This window comes from Charadrius vociferus, unplaced genomic scaffold (genome assembly GCF_000708025.1).
Source record: "Charadrius vociferus isolate BGI_N301 unplaced genomic scaffold, ASM70802v2 scaffold56, whole genome shotgun sequence".
In the NCBI taxonomy this organism is placed as follows: Eukaryota; Metazoa; Chordata; class Aves; order Charadriiformes; family Charadriidae; genus Charadrius; species Charadrius vociferus.
This window is the reverse complement of record NW_009649057.1, coordinates 955,831-978,025: the sequence shown is the minus strand read 5'-3', so window position 1 is coordinate 978,025 and position 22,195 is coordinate 955,831. Positions and strand designations below refer to the sequence as shown.

General features: G+C 39.1%; 1 protein-coding gene across 3 annotated transcripts in view; it reads left to right on the top strand.

Annotated features, from left to right (window-relative positions):
- The first annotated feature begins 8,252 nt into the window (after positions 1–8,252).
- SPTAN1 (spectrin, alpha, non-erythrocytic 1) overlaps positions 8,253–22,195 on the top strand; it is a 44,174-nt gene continuing 30,231 nt past the window's right edge. For all 3 annotated transcript variants that reach the window (XM_009888026.1, XM_009888025.1, XM_009888024.1), the window contains exons 1-17: positions 8,253–8,489; positions 9,117–9,242; positions 11,754–11,894; positions 13,034–13,180; positions 13,807–13,940; positions 14,673–14,817; positions 14,912–15,066; positions 16,590–16,725; positions 17,264–17,365; positions 18,148–18,285; positions 18,725–18,835; positions 19,299–19,376; positions 19,548–19,703; positions 20,053–20,257; positions 20,384–20,565; positions 21,153–21,396; positions 21,715–21,837. In XM_009888026.1, the coding sequence (XP_009886328.1) occupies positions 8,253–8,489; positions 9,117–9,242; positions 11,754–11,894; positions 13,034–13,180; positions 13,807–13,940; positions 14,673–14,817; positions 14,912–15,066; positions 16,590–16,725; positions 17,264–17,365; positions 18,148–18,285; positions 18,725–18,835; positions 19,299–19,376; positions 19,548–19,703; positions 20,053–20,257; positions 20,384–20,565; positions 21,153–21,396; positions 21,715–21,837 (2,560 nt within the window). The remainder of the gene's footprint in view (positions 8,490–9,116; positions 9,243–11,753; positions 11,895–13,033; positions 13,181–13,806; positions 13,941–14,672; positions 14,818–14,911; positions 15,067–16,589; positions 16,726–17,263; positions 17,366–18,147; positions 18,286–18,724; positions 18,836–19,298; positions 19,377–19,547; positions 19,704–20,052; positions 20,258–20,383; positions 20,566–21,152; positions 21,397–21,714; positions 21,838–22,195) is intronic.

Below are 22,195 nucleotides of genomic sequence, written 5' to 3'. Positions count from 1 at the left end.
GGATCCGCCCTGGGCAGCCTCGACCCGCGGTAGGAATTTCATTCAGTGCCCTGGGGAGGGGATAAACAGGCGAGTAAATAGCAGTGACAGCGAATCTCTCGTCCCTGGGGGAAGAGTGAGAGGTCCCCCTTCTTGCCTTCCCTGCCCCTTCGCCCCTGTCCGGTAAGGTGTGAGGTAAAACCTTGCCGCCCCCCGAGGAGAAATCCCGGGGGGGAGACTGAGAGCCCCGGCGCTCTGCGGTAACCCGGCACAGCAATGGCTTCCATCAGCTCTCACCAGCCCCAGCCCTGTCCAAGGTCAGGAGATGCAGCGAAGAGTGTGTGTGAGGGGAGAGGAGAAGGGGCAGCGGTGGAGGGGCCGGGTGCTCGGTGATGGCCGGAGAGTCCCTTCCTCGGGGAGATGGGTCACTGTGCGGAACCACCAGCGCGTAAACAGCTTGCACAACGCAGTCCTCCAGCCAAGCAAGAAGACGTTTAAAAGAAATCCTCCCAACCTGTGTTTTCTTCCATATATGTGTCATTTTGGTATATAGGTCAAGCACTACAGTTTCCTTTGTAAAAGAATCAGGATTTATTCCTCCCCTGATTAATCTTTTTTTTTTTTCTTTAATTTAACATAAATCGTTGTAATGATGGTCAAGTTTTTCTCAATTCGTTGCCCACATACACCTTAACTGGTTATGGTGATATAAATCTATATTGCTAGATCATAAGTATGCTCCCCTGATTAATCCATTTGCCCTGAGGTAATCATTTGCCCTGATATTTAAGGAAAAGCATAAGCAATTACCGCTACGCTTTTTTTCAGCAGGTCCATGTTGACTGTTCAGGATTTTTAGTAGCTATTTTGTCATGAAACAGCTACGTGTTCCAGTCTAAAATGTACGTGACTATTGAGCAGTCTTTCATACATATTTAAATAGGTTCTTAAGAGCAGTTGTCTGGAGATGGCGAATGAACACATTAAGGGGGGGAAACCCAACCAAAAAAAAAAAACCAGCTCAGCCTGAAATGGTTCTGTATCTTTCTGGAAAAAAAATAATCCGTTTTCTTTTGGTATTTTGTTTTCAGCAAAGTGCCAGAAGATTCCCATGACTGTATGCACTGAAAGGCCTTGGTCAGGGATTCAGATTTGTTCAAAACAAATATTAAATCCCACTGTGTGATTTTTTTACACGTTTAAATGCAACTAGCAATGAGTTTTTTTCATGAAATCTTCATTTGACCTTAGTTATAAATTGTGGAGAGCAAAATAATGAACAAAAGATTGAAATTAGGATGCTTTTTGCTGCATTGTGTGCAGGATCTGTAGCTGTAGAAATGAAATTTTTAAGCTGTGGAAAATATTTGAACCAAGATAGCAGGTTACATTGTTCATAAGAAGTAATTTATTTCCATTCTTGTTGAAAAAAAACCAACCACCCCAACATCCATACTGGTCAGATTGAAATAGAAATTGTATTTTAAAATCTGATTTAGATGTTATGCTTCTACGAGATCCACAGTTGATGAAGTTAGCAAACATATTTGTGATTGGGTTTTTTTAGTAACAACAAAAAGGTATCAACAATAACAAAAAATGTGGAATGTCAAAGACTGTCTTTTAAGTGGTTTTTACACATTTTTCCCCTGCATGGCAGAACGGTAGGAGCAGCCTTAAATCTCTTGAAATAGGGTGGTACCTCTTGATGTGAAATTCCTATCTCTCCCTGTTATAACTAACCTTAGTGATTTAATGCGAATAACTTAGAGTTTTTGCTGCCTTATTTTTGTCTCCTTAGTGCATTTATGGGGTTGTAATTGTCGTATTCATAAATACGTTACTTTCCGGGGGCAACTAATTGCTTACCCAGTATTGGAGGAGATAATATGAATTCCTCCCTTTTCTCCGCTGCATGTTAGTATAGTGTGGGAGTTTGTTTTTTCCATTTGTCCCTGGAGTGTAGGCAGTAGAAAAATGGGGTGGAGCAGACTGCAGATGCTGTGGATGGAGATTGCCAAGCGTAGTCCGGCATTGTGCTCCCGTAGCTGACCATGGATCAAATGGAGTGGCAAGCTGCCTTCTCGCTGCTGCAACCGATACACGTTAAGCTATGCAAATGCCAAGAGAGATATGCGCTAGCTTCAGCAGGCACAAAGGCACATAACTGCAGTTGTCCATGAGCTGCTTCAGGGATTGCAGCGTACTCATGGGGAAAATGCAGGGTTAGAGGAGGCAAGGGAATTTTCCGTTAAAATTTCAGTGGGTTAGATATGCTTAGCAGCTGCATAATTAGCCATCTCAAAAAATACCTTCTGTTGCAACTGCTACTTGTCTGGTTTTTTACTGTGGTAATTGAAACTGAAAATCTTTGTAGATATTTACATTCAAAACCTTCTTATTGGGTTTGTGTCTTTAAATTAAGCCATGCCACTTGATTATGCTGTAGCAGGAAGTGTCATTTGCCAAGTCCAGATAACTTTCTTTACTTTCTGTTTTGACCTTCAGGTTATGGTAGTATTTCTTTTAAACTAACTGGGAAGGTTAATACATACCAAATTAATTAAGTTTTCCTGTTGATATTTATGACTTTTTTTTGCATGGGGAGGTCTGTTGCTGACAATAGCTTGTGTAACAATAATGGCAAATTGTTGTATGTGGCAAGGAACCAAAAGGAAAGTATGAAACACGTACTGTGACGGAATATGTATTTAGAAAAAAAAAAAAAAAAAAGAATTAAGCCATGTCCTTATGCTAGTCATTAGTTGAATGTTATCTTGATTTCCCCCTCCCTTTTAGACTCTACATTCCTCCATCATGTTGTCATCGTTTCGTAAAGTCAAAGTCCAGGTATTTTTACATGCATGAAGTGTCATCACCATACTTGCCTGCCTTTATTGCAATGACCTATTTGTAACAAAAAGCCATTTATTTGAGAGTTTGTTCTATGTAGCAGGTGCTTTGTTTGTACTTCAGTGCTGAGTCTGATCTGCCTTTCCTTTAATACTTTGAATTTTCTAATTTCTGTGTGTGATGCATGATGTGTGAGCGTTTTATAGTGGTTACAGTTCAGTATGATCCGGTTCTGATGTGGATTAATTTTCTAAGAGATTTTTGTTTTCAAAAGTACTTGAGCGGTATCTTTTTACTTATAGCATCTAAAAACCAACCGCGATTAGATTTACATCGTAGAACATCATGCATTTGAAGTGGGCTTTTGTTCCCGTTCCATCCACTTGCACAAATTTATAATCCTTTTATTGTTGTGGTATAACTCTTTATACATCTGTGGTGTTTTCAGATCAGTGATGGTAAACTAAATAGGATGTATGGATCAAACTTCAACTGGGTAACACAAGCAACTAGATTTTATTTGGAAATTATAGTAATGTAAATGTTTATACTACAATTAAAATTACAATGAAAAGATAATAAATGAGAATGGAAAATGCTGGGGTTAATTATATAATATCACATTACCTGTAAACTCTGCATTTCTGCAATGCAGTCAGGGTAATTTGCTTTCTCGGGAGTCTCGGCAGAGTGCAGTCGTTGCCAGCACTGCATAGTTTTATCAAAGGTCTGTGGTGATGTTAAAAACAAAACAAAGCCAAAACCCTCTTTTTATATAAAAGCACCAAATTCAGATAGGCAATTGACCTGCTCTTATTTGAATAGTGGAATTAGAATTTTAAGACTAAATGCCTAAAAATGAACAGGTCTTTAATGGTCTTCTGTATTTCAGAAGTGCATAGTTAAGGCTGTGCACAAACCCTCTAATGAGCCTAAATGAGCTTTGCAGCCTGCTTTAGTTCAAACAATTTACCTTTCTTTTTTCTTTTAATGCTACAGTTTCTTGTGTCCCTGTAATACCTACTTAAATTTTGGGGCTTGTTTGAATTTTACCTGTGCTGCGGTTAATGTGTATGAGACTATGGCATTAAGCAGCTACTTCAGCACATCTTGGGGTTTTGTACTGCAGCACCTGACTTATTTTTCTGGCTTGGAATTTGTAGAGGTTTGAGGCTGTAGGTGACCTTCCTTAACAGAAACCAGGAGTATTTGGACACGGGGTTCTGCTGCACGTATTCCACCCTTCAAATTCCTTTATTTTGTAGATTTACATTCATCACAAACCAAATGACTGGGCATGAATTTTGTCTCAATAGTCTTTAAAATTTCTAGTATAGGGAATATGATTATGACATCCTTCTGTCACTTCTTTGTAACACAACATGCTCATGCAGTTAGTTCCCTTCACAGGAGCAGGAGCCAGTGCTGTGCGTACTTTTCAGAAGGATTCTCTTATTTACCTGCAGTACCAGGAGCTACTAACTTAGCTCTAAACTGGGCAGTAGCGGTTTTGTGTTTGAGACATATGTAGTGGTTTACTTCTTCCCTAGCCTTTTGGGGAAGCTGTGAACGGAAGAAATGAAAGTTGGAAAAGCGTACGTTATTTCCACCCCCACCTCTGTCCTTTCCTTTTGAAGGTTATTTTCACATCCAGTATTAGAATTCAGATTTTTTTTGCTTAAAGTAAAAAGATCAGCAATCCGTTCCCATTCCCCAGGAGGGAGTAGTCAATATCGGTTAAACGCTCTTTTGGCAAAATTTAGGATGCGTAATATTGATGAATGCAAAAAATTCCATCAAGCTGCTCGTGTGTGTGCTTGGGAAGCGGGGAGTGTTTTGATAGGGAAAGTACTCATGTTACAGGCTGTTACTTGGGTCATGTATGCTGAATATGTGGAACGCACTTCAGGGCTTGTCTTAAGAGAAAGTCATTATTTTACTACTTCTTAAGATAGTGATCTTTGTATACTGGTATCTGATTGCTTTTCAGGCAAAGTGGTTTAATTCTTTAAGCTTCATGTAATTGTTCTTTAAAGTACACTAAAATCTTCTGTATAGCGCTGCGTGTATTCTACATTCGAGTTTTTAAATCCCAGAAAACGTGTTTTGGTAAGGGAAATGCTGACAGCTCTTATGTGTGTCTGCCCTGGCGGCAACGCTGTAATTCCTGTTTAACCCACCTCGATACCGCTGTTTCCCGAACTTGAATGATGTTGCTGACATCATCGTTGTTGCACTGCAGTGTCTGTAAATATCTGCAGTTGTATATTCCCCTGCAAATTTTAGTGTACCCTTTGTATAATTTGTGTCATCTGGGGAAGGCTAATCATTTTAGATTGACGGATGAGAATGATGAGTTTGGTTTGGGGCTTTTTTTTGTCTTAAATTTACATCTTTTTGTTGGCTTTTTTGTTTTTAAATGCCACCACAGTGGTACAGTGCGAAGAAGCGTTTCTGATTATTTTTTTAGTTAGACATAAACCGGCGAGTGGCTTTCCAAAGTTAGTCTTACAGCATCAAAATACAGTGGCAAATGCCTTCAGGACAGTTAAGACCCGCCGGTCCTTGGGGTGATGCCTGCCGGGGCTGTCGGGAAGACTGAGGCTGTGAGCCGCGGCGTTCCTCCTGCCTGCACCGCCTGGAAGGTTCGCTTTGCCTGACCTTATCAGCCGGCGCAGGCAGCGCCGGGAGGGGCCGGAGGCAGCAGCGATGTGCACAGGGCTGGGGACGAGGCCGGTTATCTGGGCACTTGCGTACATCCCAATATACGCCATGTTTTTCACGTTAAAAAACGTAAAGCGCAACTTCTTGTTGGCGGTTCTCTTGCTAGGGGTGTATCCTAGCTGCCTTCGAACGATGTAGTTGAACCAAGAAGGTTTAGAAAGGTTTCGGGGAACTGCTTCGTATTCAGGAGGGGTACCGCAGCGGGAGCGTGAGAACGTCGGAGGTGGACTGCATCATTCTGCAGCATCGATGACTTTTGAGTTCAGAGCTCCCTGGTGACTGCTGATCGCGCGCTGGCAGAGCGCAGACTTGCTGACGTCAGCTGATCCGCTGCAGGAAAGAACAGTCTATTATTGCTAGACCAAAGCACTTCTTTTACAATTGACTAGCTCGACTTACTGTAGTTATAAAAGGAGCCTTTCTTTTAACAGATTCCAGCAAAAAGATGAGCCAGATTGCATGACTTGCGTGGTGAGAGGCAAACCAGCTACTATGCTAAATTACGGGAGGTCTTCTATTTGTTGGTTTGTTTTTTTAATGTTAAATAATTTAATATTTGAATAATTTAAATAATAACTGAAAAAGATTTTAAATCACTTGAGCTGTAGAGGTTATTTCTAATACTGAAATAGAAGTTGACAGCAAAAGACTGTACAGGGTTCCAAAGACTCACTAGGATTTCATTTTTTCCCGGTAGTGCCCATAACCAGGATAAGCGGAGAGACAGGCTGCAGTCCTGCAGTACATTTAGACTAACTGCCGCTTTGTTATTCCTGAAGACAGTTTAGTTTAAAAGCAGTGTTGTCGGAATTCAAACACAGTGTGACAGCACAGGAAGGGAAGTTTTTAGCAATAACTTGCTCTCCTGGAGGGAAAAGGCTGTTTGAAACAGGGCTTGAAAAAACAGCTGCTTCCTCGGGAAAACAGATCTATAGTTGAGCTCAAGTTATGTTCAGGGTTTTGATCTTTTAATACCCAGCTACACTAATCAAGAGGAGTCTTTGGTACCACTGCCGGATGAAACCTGGACTTCATTTATATAATACAGTCTACACAGACTGGCTGGTTTTTATTTGTTTTGTTTTGGTTTGTTTTTTTTTTCCTTGCCCTCTTTTGACAGTAACGAACGAAACGCCCAGGCCTGGAAGAGAAAGCAAAGCTGAATTTTCTTTCCTTCCTTAAACTGCCGCAATGCAGTTGGGGCTCAGAGTTCACGGGAGTAACAACTGCTGCCGAGACGGCTGTGCTCTTGCAGGGTGGGACTGTTGGAAGAGAGCTCGGGAATGTGTGAATTCGCCCCCATATGTTCCTTTCTATCAGATGGTCCCTTTACAAGCGCTTGGAAACCAAACAGAAAACATGGCAGTATGGATCGCTTTCCAACCTGTGGAGTTTTTCATGCAATTACGCAGGATACATGTCTAATTAAAGCATGCGGCTAACTAATGGCTAAATAGCAATTTCATATTTAACAAAGTATTTTAAGAGATTGCCCATGTCTTTTCGTGTGCAGTTGTAGACTGGGTTTTCTTCCCTGTCTTTGGTAGGATTGATGGGAAGTACATTTAGCTTGATGCTTACGGAATTTATAATAAAAGCATTTAGTGAGCTATACATGTAAACACTTGTACATCAAGACATTAATTGCATAATTGTTCAAGCACGGAGTGTTTGTTGCAACAGCTTCTTGATATGCAGAGTGAGTTGTCAAATAAATGGGTAAATATCCAAACTCTGACAATAATGATACTACTTTTCAAATTTGTATTGCAGTTCTGTTCTAATACATAAATCGCTTATGGAAAATCGGATTGCTTTTTGAAAGTTTAGGAACCGAAAATTAAAGGTTATCCCAATTTTAATAGAAAGGAGATAAAGCATAGAAAGGAGATAAAGTAGTGTCAGTTCTCTGCTGTCTGTGGTAACAATAACAGCTTTTTAGTATATAAAGCGATGCGCAAGGACTTCCAGTCTCAGTGGTCAGAGCAAGATCACCAGTTACACCGAGCGCTCCTTGACCAACTTGTCTAAGGTTGGATCGGTGAAGCACTGTGAGCCTCTGTATCGGCTTTTGAAAGGTTAGGTAGGGAGCGGCAGGGTGGGGTTGTAACTTTTTTTAATTGTCTGAGAGAACAGAGAGGAGATGCATCGCACACACAGAGGGGTGTGTGTATCTATACATAATGTATATAGATATATGTACTTACGTGGACCAGTTAGCTGTTGTTTAAAGAATAGTAATATTCTTAATTTAGGTTATCTATATTGAGTATTGTAAGTAAAATGTTTCCAGATTTTATATGTTGTACAAGAAACACGTTATGTCTATATATCTACATATATATGTGCACAGAAACACATTTTTAACATTTGTATTGGACACTTGCATGCTACACTACAGTTCAAGATGATGTGGCCGTTATATGACTGCAGCCGTGTTTTTTTCAAAACAAGTAGACGTTAAATGTCTTTGTAAATATTCCTTTCCCCTTATTTTCTCTTAGAAGTGTGCTTTTATTTATTTGTATGTATAATATTTATATTTTATATACATACCTGCACACACAGAGTAAGACTGTAAGTAAACCACATGGAAGTTAAAAAAGCGCAGGCTTTTCTTTCCTACGTAGGATCCCTTCCTACCCTGCCACTGTTCTATAATACAAACAAAATGTATTTTTTTTGGCTTTCAGAAAATGGATCCGAGTGGTGTAAAAGTGTTGGAAACAGCAGAAGATATCCAAGAAAGGCGTCAACAAGTTTTGGACCGTTACCACAGGTTCAAGGAACTATCTTCTCTAAGGCGCCAAAAACTTGAAGATTCCTATCGATTCCAGTTTTTCCAGCGTGATGCAGATGAGCTTGAAAAATGGATCCAAGAGAAACTGCAGATAGCATCTGATGAAAATTACAAAGACCCAAGCAATTTACAGGCAAGTCCTACTGCCATTTTATGTTCCGGTACTATTAATATTAGGGCATGGCAGGTCAACTGGGAGAGACAGAACAAATGCATAAATGTAACTTGATCTGAGAGTGGTGAAGAAAGATGGATGCAAATACCTGCAGCCTTGCGAAGTGTTCTTCAGAAGCCTGGTTTCTTTGCTGATATAATTGGAATATTTCTAATAATGAATTAGATGCTAAATCTGCATAGAAAAAGTTACTCAGTAGTAGTGTAAAACCAGGTTTCTTTAATCCTAGAATTTGTTGGATACTTTGGCTCTGTAAATAAACGTGAATTAACTCGTTGCTTCCACAAAAAAAAAAAGAGATATTTGTAGAAAAATAACTTGTGTGGGTGGAACTAGCTGATGGGTTATTAGATGTTGGAACACTGTGGTGTACAAGAGCAAACACAATAATGAAATAACTAAAATTGAGATATTTGAATCCACCCGTGAAACATATGGTACAGCTATGATTTCAACTGTGCTATTTTACTGGGTTTTTGTCAGTACTGAATATGCATAGAATACGCTAAAAATCTTGACGCTGGGAAATGTGAAGAAGGGCTGTGCACCAAATCTCAGTCACGTTGTTTGATGTTTTACTTGTAGGGGAAGCTGCAGAAGCACCAAGCCTTTGAAGCTGAGGTGCAGGCCAATTCAGGGGCTATCATTAAACTGGATGAGACTGGAAATCAGATGATTAATGAAGGCCATTTTGCATCTGAAACCATAAGAGTGAGTTTTAAAACTTCCCTGCTTCCCACCCCTGCAGGCTTTTCCTTAAACACTTTGTGCAGATTGCATGGATAACTCTGTGTTCTAAAACACTTAAAAATTCTACAGGTATTTGATTAGTGAAATGACAAGATAATTTGTATTTGTAAAGCTTACAGATATTTTTCTCTTTCATGAGCACCCAGCTCCTATCTTTTCTTGGATCCAGTTCTGAGGTGAACAATCTGCCAGTGGAGTCCAGGAACTTGGACTGGAAAATCCTCAGTAATTCACAGACATTTTGAAAGTTGCAAGGGAAATGATTAATTATACTTGTGTTTTTTTCCAAAATGGCACAATATCAAGAAGCAGCAAATTCACAAGGCCTGGTGTCAGGGATGTTGACCACTCTTTTTTCTTTTGCTTAAATACATCACTTTAATTTTCTGCAATAATAATTATAAGTAACACAAGCAACCATACCAGTAAACTTCAGACATCTAATTTCTGTCTGGCTCAGATCAGGTCTCTAGTGATCTTTACTTTCTGGTAAAGTTATACTGGTCGTATGTTTAAATATCTTTTGAATTTGAGTTCCACGGCTTTTTCTGTGAGTTCCAAATACAGTGCTCTGTCTGCTCTGTTTATCCGGCAGTGAGCATCTCTCACGACAGCTGCTTCCTCAATAACAAGCAGTAAGCTTTCTTCAAATCCTTTTCTGAGATCTATTGTTGTTTTTTTCTTTCTCTCTAAATCTCCCAACCTGTGTAATGCAACAACAAATATATTTTTAAAAGCTTTGCTGCTACACTAGATAGGTTTACATTTGACGGTATTTGAGTGGTTATCAATGTTCTAGAAAGTCTGATCAAACTGTAAATTTTAAGCAATGGCTTGACCTGAGAGTTGTCTTTTACTCCTTTTCCTATGTGTTTTCTTTTTTCTCTGGTTATGTTAGTATTTTCTCTCTTATTCCCACGCACATACATGTGTGTATCCCACCAGTAAACACTGATTTTTTTTGTTCTGCGTACTGACTTCTTCTCTAGGACCCATTTTGTTAAATCTGCTGTTTCTGGGCCACAGTTGTTTCACTGTTGTTTATGGCTGCATTTTTCTTCAGTGCAAAGAAGTTGTTTAAAGCTTTTTCCTTTATGAGATTTGGATATGAGCTGTTACAACTTTTCAAAAGGAGAACTCTTGTGATATTGTTGTAGTGATTATCAAACTTAACTAATATGTTCATAATTTCATTGTAACTAAGAAAAGATGGCAACTGAGAAAAGCAGATTTTTTTTATACATTATATAATTAAAAAAAACCAAGATAATGCTTATTTTAGAAATCTCATTGTCATCCTATAATCTTTACTACAAATAGAAAAAAAACCACTTGGATGATCTTAAATAATACTGTGGCTTAGCTGCTCAATATAAGTTGTTATTTGTGTTTTGTTTGGAGTGGTAATTTGCCTTTTAATGGTTCAGTCTTTCACGCCGTACCGGACTGCACAGCGCCCAATAGTAACGGCTACCCAAGTCGGGTCCCACATACGAGTAGGTGAAACTTCTGGCTGTGCAGTGCAACTTCGTTTTCCAATGTCTTCTTGCTTCCTTGGTTGACAATTTGCACTATTCTTTTGGGCAGTGCTGGGAAATGGAGTTGTGTGAGCTCTTTCCTCCCTTGAAACCTACCTAACTGAACTTTCTAAATGGATTACATGGGTATCCACCCATGCTGGATGTTCAAAAGCTTCTCTAGCGTGACTTTCAAGTTTCAGATCTCGATGAGCAAAGCATTATAGATGATGGGTGGAGCAGATACTTTCCTGTTTTGCAAGTTGTGTTTCTGTGTGGGAGTGTGGTTTTTCTTTTAATTGTCTATAAAATTTATGGTTGCTCCCAACAGTTTTGAAAGGCAAAGTGCAGCCAGACAGAGACTCAATATTAAAACTAGTAATTACTCCTAGTGTTTCACTATTATGTTACTTAACAATGTTGGCTAAATATATTACCTGACTAGTGCTAAGAGAAGTGGTTAAAGTACTGTAAAGTGGCACAAGTTTCACTTGAAACAAAACATGTTGTCTTAAATAAAAATAAATCCCAAAATAAAGACGAGATTCACTTATTGGGAGTTGACTTCCATGTAAAAGACTGAACATTTGAAGAGGATTGCAGCAACTTTTTGGCCTCACTTCACACTAGCATAGAATTTAAACCAAATTTTATCTCAAAATGTTTACCTCATAGTTATGTAAATGTAATGATTTAACAGCTTCATTAATTCATAACAACTGTGTAAATGCTCAGTTCGGTAATTTCTAATTTTGTGTTGTTACATTGCCTTACGTCATTTAAAAACTAATCACTGGAGATTAAATTGTTATGAGTTTTGTCCACCCTTTGTCTAAAGTAAGGTTTAGGATATACGGGTTTGGGAAAGAAAAATAATCTTCTGTTAAGGTCAAGAAGGGAATAAATCTAATCTTCTCTGATACAGGATTTTAGTAACAACATCCTATTGTTCTAGACTCGGCTGCAGGAACTGCACCGACTATGGGAATTACTGTTGGAAAAGATGAGGGAGAAGGGAGTCAAATTGTTGCAAGCTCAGAAGCTGGTGCAATACTTACGGGAATGTGAAGATGTCTTGGACTGGATCAATGACAAGGTAGATTATTACCGGCCTTGATGGGAAATTTTATGTGTTTGTGGGGAAATTTTCTATCGACATACAGTTGCTCGAGTTCAGGTAGTCACCGAGAGCTTTTAAAGGCACCTGTACGTTTTATTTAGGTTATTCATATTGTGTAAACAGTAGGTATGCAAACTACTATTCCTTCTTTTGCAGGCACAAAAAAAAAAGGCACTAGACTGAGGGAGGAAGCCTGCATGTTGGAGAGCATAGTTAAACATAATCAATTATTTCTTTGCCTTGAGGAGACCTTCGTATGTCTCATAGTAATCAAATTCAAGTTTCCTGTAAGGGAACTCTACAACATGTAAAAGCAAATTTTTTTTAATAAATGTTCTAAATGATCTGTTATAGAAAGTAGGCAGCCTAACCAGCAAGCAGTATGTGCATAATTACTTAATGATTGGAATATCGTTAGATATACATTGTAAGGACATTTTCTGCAAGAGAACTGATGGCTCTTGATTCTTTGAACTCTGAGGAAACAGACCACAAACCACACTATCAAGAAAAAAAGCCACAAAATGATCATATAGGTTTTCTTAATGACGGTTTGCTGTTTTGTGTCACTGTGGGTTCAAACTGTAAACCCTTCATAACTGTTACTGAATGTAACTGTGCACTTTTCATAAAGAAATTTTCCATCAGAAGCTTACAGCAAATGCCTGTAAACAATCTAAAAAGGTAAACAAATTTAAGTCACTGTGTGTACTCTGAAATAGGATGGGTAATTATTTTGTAGTTTTAAAAGTATGTTTTTTTCTGTGCGTATTTAGTTTCAGTAATTTAGGTTGTTGTAATCGTGATCATCATGCACAGAACAGAAAACTTATGATAGTAGAATTGGTTATATTAGATAACTTGAAAAATGAAGAGGAGCAAGCAAGATGAAAAAAATGATACCCTTATTGATTGTGCATATTTTCTGCTATAATGGAAAGATGTTGGTGTGGGGGAGTTTAATGGAGGAAACTTTGTAGCTTTAAATCTGACTTTAAATGCGGTGATTGCAACTGTCTAACCTATTCAAAATTAGGACAGTTTGCTTCCTCATTTTTAGTAGTGATTTCCCATAAGCTATACTGAAATTGACTTTTTTCCCCTCAATGTGATAGGAAGCAATAGTGACCTCAGAAGAGCTTGGGCAGGACTTAGAGCACGTTGAGGTTTTGCAAAAGAAGTTTGAAGAGTTCCAGACAGACCTTGCAGCTCATGAGGAAAGAGTAAATGAAGTGAACCAGTTTGCTGGCAAACTTATCCAGGTAAACATTTATGTGTGTTGAAAATCTCTCTTGGCAAGTCTGGTATAACACAGCAAGCTTTGTCTGCAACTTCCTCTTTTTCCCTCTGGTTTGGTAGCCGCTCTTTAAGCTTTAATCTACATCTGCCTAGATCCTTGGCCGTCTTAATCTTACATGGTCATCGTTTGATTCACTTGTTCTTCTGCTGAACAGCTTGAGTAACTGTCCCAGCTGAGAATGCTCCTGAGTATGTGGGGAGTAGTGACTAGTAAGGGAAATTGTCATATTTGGAGTTAAAGGTATTTCTCTTGGACAACCAGGATTAATGTATCTTCTCTTCTGGTAGGTCATCTGGGTTTTGATCAAAGGTTGAGACAGGGCAGGAAGTATTGCATTCCAGGACAAAAAAGATTCTGTTTACAGCCCTTTTCCCGTTGACTAAATAGCGCATGGGAAAACTTAAACTACTGCAAGAGCATTGAATGTTTATACAGTGAGGATTCAGGAAAATGATTAAATTGAGTGATCATCTGGAAAGTACAGTTACTGTGAATTGATCTTGTGAAAAACAGCAGCATTTAGAGGCTTTGTCAATGGATGTAAAATGACAGAACATACGAAAATAGTGTTTTTCCTTTGCTTGCTAGGAACAACACCCTGAAGAGGAACTGATCAAGTCCAAACAGGATGAAGTAAATGCAAGCTGGCAGCGTCTTAAGGGGCTTGCTCTTCAGAGGCAAGGAAAGCTCTTTGGAGCAGCTGAAGTTCAGCGCTTCAACAGGTATGATCTTGGCTGGATCTGCTGAGGTGATGTAATATCTGTGTGGATGTTTAATGATGGATTCCGCTGCATACAGTATTATGAGAAGAGCTACTGTTGTCCGTAATGTTTTTGCTTTTCTGTTCCTCAGGACTTGTTGAATAGGACTTGTTGTTCTAGAATTGCCTTAGAATAGTCATTATGATTTAGCTTTTCAAAAGTTGGCAGTTTTGCTCATTCTTGTGAATGGCAATTTTGCCTCTCTTTCCTCTGAGGGCTTTTTCCCTCAATTCTGTCCTAGATGAAACTTAAAAAGGGCGTTTGTTGTCAGATGGATGTCAATCCAAATGTTCTGGGGGTCTTTGAGCAGTGTCTCTCTATGTACAGCATTCTGGAATGCGCGCTGTAATTAAATCAGAGAAGGGTCCAAAGTGGGAAATGGACCTACTAGGTGACGGTGCTCAGCAGTGCTGTAATTCCTTGTTCATGTCTTGTTGATGCCATCTGAAGAATGGCCTGCCAATGCGCTTCAAGGTTTTTTGAGATTAAAAAAAAAAGTCTAATTTTTTAAGGTTTTGGGGAGTTTGGTGGTGGTGGTGGTGGGTTTTTTTTAAGGATAGTTGTAGTTGGCTGCAGTGTTTATATATATGGGTTTGTATGCCATTACGTCTGGCATACGTACAGGAAAACATCCTGCTTTCTTCTTTTTTCCATACAAGATAGACTGCTTTCAGTTTGTGCTTTGTTTTGAAGGGATGTGGATGAAACAATCAGCTGGATTAAGGAGAAAGGGCAGTTGATGGCCTCAGACGATTTTGGCAGAGACTTAGCCAGTGTGCAGGCTTTATTGCGTAAGCATGAAGGCCTGGAAAGAGATCTTGCAGCTCTGGAAGACAAGGTACCCATACGAGATGCATTTTACCTACAATTTAAATGAGGTAACCTGCTTGTTAAAGGCCAGAAGTATACTCACTATTTGTTACTGGATTTAGGTGAAGGCCCTTTGTGCAGAAGCTGACCGTTTGCAGCAGTCTCACCCAATAAATGCTTCTCAAATTCAAGTGAAACGGGAGGAGCTGATTGCCAACTGGGAACAGATCCGAACTCTGGCAGCAGAGAGACACGCTCGCCTTAATGACTCCTACAGGTAGGAATACTGTTGTGCCAAAAAGACCTTTCTTCCTTACTCAGATTTGACAGAGGGCTCTTGGGAGGAGAAGAAAAGTATGCTGTTTCCAAAATTTTTGGATTATTCTGGTGTTTTCAGAAGCAGTCTTGTTCACTAAATTATATTTTACAATAACTTCTTGCAGTAAAAGAAATATTTATATGACAATGAAATGCCTACAGCTTGGTGGTGGGTTCTGGATGTAGCTCAGTGGATGTAGCTCAGTTATGAAAATAGACACTTAGATGTTTTAGGATGTTTGCTTTTTTTTCCGCACCTGAGTTGGTATCTGCATTTTGAAGTACATTATCTGACTATATTTTAGTTTTGGTGGGTTTTATTAATACACATATTACAAATCTGTTCACTATGGAGTGCTTAAGATTCTCTGTGAAGACTGAAGTATGGTAGATTGTTTGATGTATTGTCCTAGGCTAAATCACAGCATCACAGAATGATAGGGTTTGGAAGGGACCTCTGGAGATCATCTAGTCCAAGCCCCCTGCCAAAGCAGGGTCACCCAGAGCAGGTTGGACAGGAACGCATCCAGGTGGGTTTTGAATATCTCTGGAGAAGGAGACACCACAACCTCTCTGGGCAGCCTGTGCCAGTGCTCTGTTGCCCTCAAAGTAAAGAAGTTTTCCCTCACGTTGTGATGGAAATGAAGTACCTGTTTCTGTGATAGTGGCTGTGTTGCTGTAGGATTTGTCTTTGTCCAGTCTTGTTTCTATACTGGCCTGGTTGTCTATGGAACATCATCTATTAGATCACTGTTAAGAAGCCATACTAAAAAGAAACTTACCCTGACATGGTGGTTAGTTTACATCCTTCCTGCTTTTGTTTTTCTGCTGCTTGTTCCCTCTTGTAACGCAAGATTTATGGTGGTGGAGACCCACACAAGTAATAATTTTTCCTTTGCCTTCCCTGTCATCATCTCTTCAGATCAATTAACAGCAAATTTAAAAGGAAAACAGAAATGGATCATTTTTGCTGATAAGTGTTAAGCACATGCCAAAGGCAATAACTGTAAAGGCATGCTGAAAGGAATCTGAGAATTTGTTTGCTTGGTTTGAGGCTGAGGCATGCGCAGTTGAAACTTTCTGTCAGTTCCCCCCACACACACTGTGTTATGGTTGTGACAGAAGCAATCCTGTGGGCTATCTTGAAACACTCTGCTTGACAACTATCTTTTGATTTCTGTTGTCTTCAACATACAGGCTTGTAGTTAGGAATATTCCTTTTACTTTCAATATAAGTTACATGCAAAACGTGTCTTTGAGAAACTGATGGTTGAACCAAGCATTTTCCTAATTTTAAAAGGCTTCTTTTTTTGATTGAGAGCATATTTAGTTATTTAATATTTTGGTTGCATTTTGGTATTGTGTTGTTGTATTTCTATGTGGGGAACAGCTTTTATGTTTGTAACCCTTTCTTTGGGGTAAGGATGGAGAAACTATGCAAACAAATTATTCCCAACCATTTTTTTCTTCTGCTTTCCTAAGGTTGCAGCGCTTTCTTGCGGACTTCCGAGACCTCACCAGCTGGGTGACTGAGATGAAGGCTCTGATAAATGCTGATGAACTTGCCAATGATGTGGCTGGAGCAGAAGCCCTTCTAGACAGACATCAGGAACATAAGGTATAATGGATATACAGCCAAATCCAGTCAGCAACACTCAAGGACTGATTTATATGTCTAACACAGTCTCCAAGTCAGAGCTGCTGACGTTGTATCACTAGAATTCTTTGATCATGCAACTAAAACAGTACTAGATCGCTATCCTGATTGAATATTTTTACTTTGTTTCTTGATAGTAGAGATACACTAATAAATAAGTATTTGAGAATGCTTCTGATAATATTTTATTAAAAATAATTAGACTTGGGAGCAGTCAGTTGGACTAACGACTGTTTTAGTTCTCCATCGTGAGGAATTGCTGTAAGTAAGCAGAAAGAGTGCAGCTTAAAACCAACCTTTACTTCCATTTTAATATATGAATTTATACTTAGGTATCTAGTTTTCATGTTAAGTGTAATGTATTTAAAGATAGTGGAATGTTTATCATTCAGGTGTCCCAACTGTTGTCTCTGTGTTATTTTCAATAGCAGTTTTCATATTCTGACACTCTATTCTAAGATAAATTTTGGTAACAGCTTATTCATGTCCTCTTTCATAGGGAGAAATTGATGCCCATGAAGATAGCTTCAAATCTGCTGATGAGTCTGGCCAGGCTTTGCTTGCTGCTGGGCACTATGCTTCTGATGAGGTTAAAGAAAAGGTAAGTTGAGAGCAGGAACTTCTACAGGAGTTTTGTCTCTTTCTTCCTTGTCCCTTAATGTAAAGTTCATTTCTTGTTAGGATTGTAAGCTGCAAAGTAGCATCCCTCTAGGTTACAGGGCTTTTTTCATGTATTTAAGTAATATGTTCTTTTCATTCTCAAATTGGCAGCTTCTGCCTATGTATTAGTAGGAACTATTAGAACTGTAGTACTATCTGTTAGGAGCTAATAGTATATCTTTTCTTCAAAAGAAATGTGGGTTATCTGTTTATCTATGTTTAGGTTTGCTATCAGAGGCGTCAATAAATATTTAGTATTTCTAAATTTTGATTTTCAAACTAATGGGGCCTCTCATGAAGTCTCCGTATTGAAACGTTGGTCAATCAGACAGTTCAAATGTCATAAGTGAGAGTGGGCCAAAGATATTTTAGAGGCTGAGAAAGCAGGATGGTTTGCTGAAGAGCTTCTCTTACAAAGAGGTCTGCAGTAAAGAAGCGGTCGTCCATTAAATATCTCTTGTGTAGATGTAATTTGGAAAAGGAGAGGTTTCTGACTGTAGTCAGAGGGTTGTAGTTGCTACTGAAGCTTGATAAGCTGAGAAAAGATTTGCCCTGTATGAAGAGGATGATACCAGTAACAAGAGAATGATTCTTTACACAGGAGGTTGTTTTCAGTCCAGTGTTAACCACTTTTTTGGAGTCTCAACTTGGTTTTACGTTGAGATGGAAATGAATTGGACTGTTAAATAAAATTATTATATGTTCCTCTTCCCAATCGATTAGCTGACCATCCTCTCAGATGAAAGATCTGCCTTGCTAGAACTATGGGAGCTTCGCAGACAGCAGTATGAACAGTGCATGGACCTGCAGCTTTTCTACAGAGATACTGAACAAGTTGACAACTGGATGAGCAAACAAGAAGTGAGTGCATATCTTTGAACTCTCCAGATGTGGCTGGTTTTCATTCTGACTAGTCTTCCATAGACTTAAACCATTGGTATTTACTAGTGGCAGTGACTGCCAGTGAGCACGCACAGGGTGCCATGCAGAGTTATTTATCTGACTGCCCAACCTGCTACAACAACTATTTCCATCTAATGCTGAAACTATTAGTTGTGACAAGTTGGCTTGAGATTGCTTTTATGTATGTTTAACTCGTGTAAAATGCTGTTTAAATAAGAAGCTAAAAAGAATTATTCAGAACCTTTGGCTGTTGGAGGCATACAGGGAACACCATCCCAGTATTACTTGATAATAATATCATATGGTAGGAAACATCACTGGCCGTGTTTGAGTTGACTTAGAGCAGCTGCGCATGGAAACATAAACAACCAATGATGTGTTTATTTCCTTACTTTAGGCATTTCTGCTGAATGAAGACCTTGGTGATTCTCTGGATAGCGTGGAGGCTCTTTTAAAGAAGCATGAAGACTTTGAGAAATCCCTAAGTGCCCAAGAGGAGAAAATCACAGTAAGACATTTACATTAGGTGATCACTAAATGGGCAAGAAATAAAACAAGTGAATTTGTTGACTGGGGAGGAGACACTGCTGCAGAATAACAGAGAAGGATGGGGTTTGCTCTACAGAATGATTCACTGTTATGGGGGATGTATTATCTCTAAATGATGTGTATTGTCTCTAAAATGGAAAATAGTGGAAAAAGATACGGTAGAGATCCATTGCTGCCTCAGAGAGCTGAATAACCCAGTGCTTGTATGTCATGCTAGCACAGGTGTGGATGAAGATTTGTCAAAAATCTGCACTCCTCCCCTTGCAGGGTGATAGTACAAATAAAAAGGGGTGTAACAATAGCTATCTTACTGGCTTTCTGTTAGTTTTACTGTGATAAACTTTTGAGAATTAATCTACTAAGTAAAATTGCACAAACAATTTTTATTACACCAAGTAAATGGAAAACTGTTTTCTCTTTAGGCATTGGATGAGTTTGCTACCAAATTGATTCAGAATAACCATTATGCCATGGATGATGTTGCTACACGCAGAGATGCTGTAAGTATCTAAAATAGATTTTGACTGTAGACTTTAAATCATGTTCTCGTTTAATGTTTTAAATGGCGTGACTGCAATATAGGATAAGTCAGTGGAGCTTCTCCAAAAGTAGAGATAAAGTGGTGGTTCTTACAAGCTTGAAGAATTTAAAAACCTTTACATTTTTTTCAGCTGCTGAGCCGCCGAAATGCCCTTCATGAAAGAGCTATGTACCGCCGTGCTCAACTGGCAGATTCCTTCCATCTGCAGCAGTTTTTCCGAGACTCTGATGAGCTAAAGAGTTGGGTTAATGAAAAAATGAAAACTGCAACAGATGAGGCATACAAGGTAAACATAAAGATGAATGTTAGAGTAATTTTAAGGCAATACCAGGCTTAATGTAGTCAGTCTAATGATATGAAGCAGTGTCAGCCCAAAATGTTGCTGGTAGTTGGCAGTATTGATGGCAACAGGAGAAATTGTAATTTCTCCCTGAGCCCAAGGGTTTTTTTCCTGTCATGCTGTAATCATGCTTATTCGGCAGCTGAAATACTCTGATTTAAGGCATATTTTTGGCACCAAATCCTCTGGTGACATCTTAGCATGTATATGAATGTAGTCTAATTTTAAAAATTCTTCAGAGACCTATTGATATTAGTTTTGGATTGAAACGTTCTTTTTCTTTTTTTATCTGTAGGATCCATCAAACTTGCAAGGTAAAGTTCAGAAGCATCAGGCTTTTGAAGCCGAGCTTTCTGCTAATCAGAGTCGTATTGATGCACTGGAGAAGGCTGGCCAGAAGTTGATTGATGTCAATCACTATGCGTCTGATGAAGTGGCAGCTCGCATGAACGAAGTTATCAGCTTGTGGAAGAAACTTCTGGAGGCCACTGAGCTCAAAGGTACGACTTGCTCCAAAGAATACGGGCAATTCTTTTGTAGAGGTTGGCTGGGAGAAGACAGGAAGTGTGTTTAATGAAGTGGAAAACTTAAGTCGTCTTTTCGTCTTGCCACTCTGTCTCCATCAGGTATAAAACTGCGTGAAGCCAATCAACAGCAGCAGTTTAATCGCAATGTGGAAGACATTGAGCTGTGGCTGTATGAAGTAGAAGGTCACTTGGCTTCTGATGATTATGGAAAAGACCTTACTAGTGTTCAGAATCTTCAGAAGAAACATGCTCTGCTAGAGGCAGATGTCGCTGCCCATCAGGTAAGGAAAACAATTTTTCTTCTTGCCCTTGCCTCCTTGCTCACTCTAAAGTATTCACTCCAGACACCTTAGCAGGTCTGTATTTTCATAATTTTTGTAGCTCTGGGCTTTATAGTTTATTTATCAGAAATAATTTTGAACTGAAACGTAAACTGTATGTCTCCAAGAACAATATCTTCATGACTTTGACAAAAGTAAAATGATTCCATACTGTGACCTGCTGACAGGACAACATTGTTTTGTGCTGTGAATACCAACTTAAAAAGATGTGCTGTGCTTTGTGTAGGAAATAATTCCCCCTTAGACTCTTCATTTGTAAACAGCTTATTCTTGTTCAGTTTGTTTTCATGTAACTGTAAGAAATGGGAGGGGAGGGAGAACGGATCAATTTTTAAATATAGAACTTCACAGCAAATGGTTCCTTTGTTTGCAAATGATCTCTTGCAAAAATTATTGTGCTGGCAGTGTGCAGTTGAGGTTTTCTTCTTCTGTCACAATATAACTTATTAGCTAAGACCTGAAAATGTTTTCAGTCACAGCCATCTTACAGAAATTCTGACATAATGCTATTGCTGAATTAATTTTAGGATCGTATAGATGGCATTACCATCCAGGCACGCCAGTTCCAAGATGCTGGGCACTTTGATGCTGACAATATCAAGAAGAAACAAGAAGCTTTAGTAGCTCGTTACGAAGCTCTAAAAGATCCTATGGTCGCTCGCAAGCAGAAGCTTGCAGATTCTCTTCGCCTGCAGCAGCTTTTCCGTGACATTGAGGATGAAGAGACCTGGATTAGGGAAAAAGAACCTATAGCAGCTTCAACAAACCGAGGTTGGTCCATCCTGATATCTCCAGGATTTAGATGTTAGAATCGCTCTGTTACAACTTTTCTCTTTGTAGAACATTCCCTGGAAATTTCTGAAATGTTCAGTGCAATTAACATTGCCTGGAGTTATATGTTTGCCATCACCCATGGTTCTTTAACTGTTACGTTACTTGTACAATTCCAATGGGTAACTTAGCTTTCATTGTGCTCTGTCTTCATTGTGATAGTACTTACTCTGCAAGTTTGTCTAGCACTGGTTGCAGCTTCCTTTTGTTAAGTCTGATGACTTTGAATTAGCTGATTAACCGTTTTATATCTTTCAGGCAAGGACTTAATTGGCGTCCAAAATCTGCTAAAGAAGCACCAGGCTTTGCAGGCCGAAATTGCAGGCCATGAGCCCCGCATTAAAGCAGTCACACAGAAAGGAAATGCTATGGTGGAAGAGGGTATGTCTCAGTATTTTTTAATTCTTTCTCTTTCAGAAATAAAAAGACTTTGTTCTCTGGCCTTGTACAATTAAGAATTACTGCCTGCTTTTATCCAAGCAATAGACAGGTACCTGCTAGTAGGATGAACTTCTCATCGTTCTTTTACCTGAAAATAAAACTAGCTTCCTTCACGGGAATTTGTCACAATTTTCACAGATCTCCATCTGCTCTTAACAAACACGAGAGCCCTGTATTCAACAGCTTTGTGCCTATGATATTTATTCTCCATTTTTAAATCTATTAAGTGCTTGTATCTGAGATACATAATCGTGGTGTGAGAGATGATCTTCCACAAAGAGAGTAAAAGTCATTCCTG